Source organism: Dermacentor silvarum, chromosome 1 (genome assembly GCF_013339745.2).
Source record: "Dermacentor silvarum isolate Dsil-2018 chromosome 1, BIME_Dsil_1.4, whole genome shotgun sequence".
Classification (NCBI taxonomy): domain Eukaryota; kingdom Metazoa; phylum Arthropoda; class Arachnida; order Ixodida; family Ixodidae; genus Dermacentor; species Dermacentor silvarum.
This window is the reverse complement of record NC_051154.1, coordinates 76,595,107-76,601,106: the sequence shown is the minus strand read 5'-3', so window position 1 is coordinate 76,601,106 and position 6,000 is coordinate 76,595,107. Positions and strand designations below refer to the sequence as shown.

General features: G+C 41.2%; 1 protein-coding gene across 4 annotated transcripts in view; it reads right to left on the bottom strand.

The window, feature by feature from the left end:
• Window positions 1-1,203: 1,203 nt before the first annotated feature.
• Window positions 1,204-6,000, bottom strand: part of LOC119466563 (coiled-coil domain-containing protein 102A-like) — a 43,438-nt gene continuing 38,641 nt past the window's right edge. For 3 of the 4 annotated variants that reach the window (XM_037727088.2, XM_037727094.2, XM_049670019.1), the window contains one exon: window positions 1,204-5,184. In XM_037727088.2, the coding sequence (XP_037583016.1) occupies window positions 5,113-5,184 (72 nt within the window). In that variant the 3' untranslated portion in view covers window positions 1,204-5,112. The remainder of the gene's footprint in view (window positions 5,185-6,000) is intronic. The other variant, XR_007467632.1, reaches the window with a different exon arrangement.

The window sequence follows — 6,000 nt, the reverse complement described above, 5'->3', positions numbered from 1 at the left end:
CTGTATAATGTTGACGTGCATGACCTCCTGCCACCAGTGCTAGTACCTCGAAACAGTTTAGGGTATATATACTTCGTATTCAAGCATGCTTTTAACTGCTTGGTTTTGGCCGGGCGGTTGAAGCGAGTGACAGACAGACACAAAGTTTTTCGCGTTTAGGTAGCCCAAGAAAGACTATTGTCTTTAAAAATTAAGCTAGTTCGACGCTTGTGAAATCTGATGAAATAGCACAGCTCTGCAAGCATGGGTGTATAGCGTAGTGGGTATAAAGCTCGCCTTCGGACCGCGAGTACCCGGGCTCAAATACCGCCTCTCTCTCTACCTGTGTTTGTTTCTCTCCCTTTCTTTAAATGTCTCTCGCTCTCATTTTCTCTATCTCTCGCCCGTAGCAAGTTCTGTTACAATCGTTGGTACAACGCAATCATATGGTTCCCATAAATGCATGTTCTACAAGCGTGGGTGTATAGCCTAGTCGTTAAGACGCTCGCCTTCGGACCGTGGGTACCCGGGTTCGGAACCCGCCTCTCCAAGAAAGTTTATTTATATTACTCTCGCTCTCTGTCCGTCCCTTTCTCTCTCTGCACCTCCTCTCCTCATGCTTGGTTTTGGCAGGGCCGTTGAATCGAGTGACAGTTTTTCGCGTTTAGGTAGCCCAAGAAAGACTATCATCTTAAAAAAAAAAAAAGTGCACCCTCGCTGTCCGAAAGTCCGTGCCTCTTGCTACTGGCTTTCCCGCAGAGTTTTGAAGTTTAGTGGCTAAGTGTGCTTTACAGGCGAAATTTCGCCAGCAGCACGAAATTACAAAATTCAGCACAACATCGCCCCAATATTCTTAGATTAGATAGAAACAGATGCCAAGAACCGCATTTGCTCCCGCACAGCCAGCAATGTATTCGATTTGATTCGAAGATTCGTATCGAACTGAATATTCTAACATTTTCAAATCAAACTGGAATATTCGCACACCCCTATTTTGCGGGCATGGCATTTGCGGACCATGTTCCTTTGTTGTTGCCTAGAGTGTACTAGAATCTATCGCCGGCCTTAAAACAATGCAACTGCTTTTGGTGGGCATTTGCTGTACCAATACAGCTTGCTCTGATTTGACCACAGGCAGACCACACAAGAACTTGCTGCTTAGCTTTTCCATGAGGCATAAAAATGAAAGTCCTTATTCTACTTATTCCACAGGAAAACTTGCATTTTTGATTTTTTAATTTTTATTTGGAGTGTGCAACACACTGTGAAGGAACAGCGGAGAAAAGGTGAATATGACATGTCAGTAATCTTAACTGCCTGCTAGTGAACATAATACCGCAATTTGTACAATTTAAATTTTCACATTTAGACAAAATATAGTTCAAAGCAGTGAGCAGTTTTTAATGAAGATGCCTCATAATTAGGCAAACCAAGTAGTTTGAGCTCAAAATTGATGCATATATGCTTCGAATGGTCTCCAATTTATCTTCAGATTTGTATGCATAACAATGTTTCATTAATGGCAGTTGATGGAAAATAATCCACGAAAGTAACGGACTTGGGCATACAGGCCCTAGATTACAGTGAGCTGTGACCTCTACAGAAATTGACCCTGTGTACCATCTCTCAGGTAATGCACATACTATTTGGTCCACCAAGCCAACTCTTTGTGAACAAGTGGTGATCACTTTGCAACAAGTGTCACTGCATCAATAGCATGTTTCAGCCTGAGAAGGGAGCCTAGAAAAATGAGCAACATTGATGCACACCTGCTGACATAAATATCGCCAAGTGAACTCAGAGTGAGACAACCACCATCCACCTTTTGACACAAGCAAAATTTTTCACGCCACCAAAAAACTCAATATGAAGAAACCAGAATGGATAGCTGAATACCAATGACCACACACAATGGACAACATTGGCTACTTCATGATAAATATCACTCAGAATAATAAATATGGTTGCAGATAGATCATTTTTGCACTATAATACTACTAAACAAGACTGTTTCACGCAGAGTGCAATTTTAAGGCTAACAAATTCAAAATAGTTCAGCACATATAACAACTATTAAAAAGACGGTGACACAACTTAAGTGGGGAGACGTGCATTGACAGATTGATTTAGCACAGTCTACTATTTGTTCCCATAAGAAAACTTTATATATGCTCGCATTAAAGTTTTTCTTCTTTCTGGGGTTTTACGTGCCAAAACCAGTTCTGATTATGAGGCACACCGTAGTGGAGGGCTCCGGATTAATTTTGACCACCTGGGGTTCTTTAACGTGCACTACAACGCAAGCACACGGGCGTTTTTGCATTTCGCCTCCATCGAAATGCGGCCGCCACAGCAGGGACCTCGTGCTCAGCAGCGCAACGCCTTAGCTGACTGAGCCACCCCGGCGGGTCACATCAAAGTTTTACACTGCAGAAAACACCTTTTTTTTTTTTTTTGACAGACAACAACATGCACAAGTCTTCACAATATCCATATGTCTGCATCATCAAATAAATATCCTGGCTCCTCAGTGCATAAGTGAACATCACAAACGTTCAGCCAACAATCACATTAAGGTATTTAAGCCAAATTATGCCATTTTTCGTTTGCACAACATGGAAGCTCTGCCCAAAAGAAGAGTAAGAAAAAAAAAAGAGAGAGTTGTATGTCTCTGCATTTTTTGTTTCCTACTTTGGCACTGTCCTTGTTCTAAAGTGCACCTCACCCCCCCCCCCCCCCCGCCCTTTATTATTTTTTGGACATGCATAACAACCCACCACATAATCACATTGCATGATCATTAAGGGATCACTGACACAAAACTTCTGTCTTGCTTTTAGCTTCCTTTGCCTCTTCTCACACGTTGTGGGTGCATATTGTCAAGAATGACTGGGCCACTGGGTATGTGCCCATTCTTGGTCAATCCCCCAAAATTGGTATATGTCACTATGACACAAGGGGCATAGAAGCCTTTGTATTAAGATATGTATCATACTTTGCTGTGCATACACCTCTGGTCAATCTTTCCTCAACAAGCATCATACACTACTTTTTTCCTCATGGCACAGACAGCCAACAGCTAAGAGTGATAAAACTGTGCCCAGGCATTCTGTGACTGCTGCTACAACTCAAAACAAGCTCTGAGTCATTTAGACTCAAACAGCATTGGACCTGCGAGTTGTTTTTTTTTTTTTTTGCTTTATTAGATAGCTGCCAACTCCACATTCATGTTATCACTTCAATTCTTTAGGTACACGACAAATCACTAATTACACCACCTTTTCATACAGCCAAACTAAAATGCACATTAAGTGGACCATGGCTTTGGATGTGTCAGCAGCACCCCTCCATACATCGCAGGAACTGGAGGTGGTGGCCAGATACAGTCACAAATTGCTGACGCATGAGCTGGTCAGCCTGACGCAGTGGTCGAAAGCCACATTGTGATCGTCTTGCCAAAAGTTGAACGCATTAGGCACTTAATATGATAATAGGGGAGATAAAATGAAAAGTGACAGCAGAGGACGAGGCTTATCTCGTGTTGAATGCAGAAAAGCACAGAGTTGAGGAGGGAAGAATGGCCTATGTAGTGTGTGCCCAGTTTTTGGCAACATGGACATGATGTGGCTGCGACCGCTGCAAAAGGCCAACTGATGCACACATCAGTGGCTTGTGATACCACTTGACAACCACCCCTGTTTCTGCGACACAGAAGGAGTCCTGCTCAATACATCCTGCATCACAGAGTCTCACTCCACTTAGCATGCATTTTAAACTGGTCGCATTGAAAGACGACATAGTTAATGATTTGATGCAAATCCTAGAAATTAAGGCTCCATATTGTAGTTAAAAGGTCAGCAACAATTAAAAAAAGAATGGAAAAAAATTTTCCTGTGTCAGCACTCTTAAAATTTTAGCTAAATATTAATCCTTTTAAACACTGCAGAGAAGCTACAGCTTTGCTGAAAAGGCAGCTCTTAATGAAGACAAGCGCTTATCTACATCCTTTTTGTGTCCCTTGTCTGGTTTCGCATTGTTTACCAAGAACATTTGCTAAAAAAATTAACTTGCCGCTTCAAATTTCACACGACTCTTTGTAGCCTCCCTCCTGGTGGCTACAATGATGTAGCCTCCAGTGGCTACAGAAATGGCTGCTATTCAATGGGCTCCTTCAATAGCATAAATCGTGAAAGCCATACTAAGCACATCAGTGGAAAAGGATAACTGAGTGAACATCGTGAGCGATGTGTCTAGTAACCAGTTTAGGCACATAATAAAAAATTGTGGCATGAAGACGTGCCCCTGCTCATGAATACTATGAGTATTGTTCCACATCAGAAAAGTACACACATCCAAGAGTACATAGTTTAACAGCAACTTGTGATGTTTTTATAACTCTGCTGATGCAGAATAGTTTTGAAACATCACCAATGAAGATTGGCGATGTGGTGCTTCACAGCCAAAATATTTTAAAACTTCATTAAACATTTTTGTGGGGTCTCTTTAGGTTATGTACCAAGCAGCCATCATGAACAAGTCCTGCTTTACTTTGCTTACTCCCATCTTGCAGCACACCTACAGGTCTAATTAAGAACATTTGTTTAAAATTGATAAATTGAAGTAAGGCATACTGATGCAAAATTCATCAAAAATTAAATGAAAGCATTGGATGAGGTATGCTAAGTTTAAGTTTCTTTTTACCATGTTGCTTTTGAGATTAACCACATGAGAAAAACATCCAGCAGCTTTCTAGAAGCTTAATATGTTAGATTTCCACACACTTGCCGCACTTCTTTTAAGCTGAACTTCTGGTAAGATGAATGGATTTCCTATGTAGTATTATAATGTTCTGCAAGAGAGTCTAGTCTAGTGCACTTCATGTAACAAGCCAACAAGTTAGCTGAATCTTTTGTACAGATAGATATCTCGCAGCACGAACTGTACTACGCCTACATTCCTTCATATAATTGTTTAGACATATCAGCTGCATATATACATATATATATAGTTATAGTACATGCCACTTGACGGCTGCACAAGCAGCACTAGAGCTATTCTGCGGTCCTGAAAGCCTATCTTCAGAGGTGTCAAGAAGGCTGTCAGCCCTCTCCAACTTCATCTTCGCTCAGCAAGTCAGCTGCCTGCTCGCCTCGGCTGTTCAGATGGTGCAGGCTGTGAAGCTTGTGCGGCACAGTGTTCTTCAGCCTACAAAACAGACACAAATGCTATGGTCGAATCATATTGTTAAGAGGTAGTGATAAAGCTCAGGTAGTGATGGTACTAAGAGAATGAATGGAAACCACAAAACTAATTATTGGCTGAAGTTGTGCAGAAGAAGCTAAGAAACAGCATGGTGACAACATAAGTGGCAAGCACAGTTGGAAATTATTGAATCGAATCATACTGCTAGAGTTCGGCTGTTATTTATACATTTGTCATTGATATTTTAGACCAGTAAGTTGCGTTTGCATCAATTCGAGGATGTACTGCTCAAAGATTTATAAAAGTTGGATCACGTGATATTGCTTTGCAGCGGCTAAGGACCATATTATTCCCACTATTTAAGAGGTTTATTTTACATTACTGTCCGCAAATGTCACTTGTCATTGAATAGCACTGAATGTCATATATTAGCAGCAAAAATGGTTTCTCAGGGCCTTCTATGCATTTTAATGTGCTCACCATAGGATATATCCACTTAAGGCCTGAATTTGCACTTGCTTTGGTTACATTGTTTGTTTAGAAATGCAGTGACAAGCCTTGTTCTGCGCAAAAGTAAACAGGTAAGAGTTTTTCTTGCCACACTGAGTGGGTTAAACATGCCTCCTCAGAATTTTGCTATCAGTAAGTTAACATATTGTCAATGATTGACAGCGTTCAAGAAGCGGCCGGGTTACAGTTGGTGATGGCGTTTGCCGCATAGAAAAGTTATTTTAAAAATTACATCACGTGTTTTTTACCAGCAGCAGAAATAATGAAGGTCTTGCGTACGATAAAGCAAGAACAGCAGATAATGTTAGG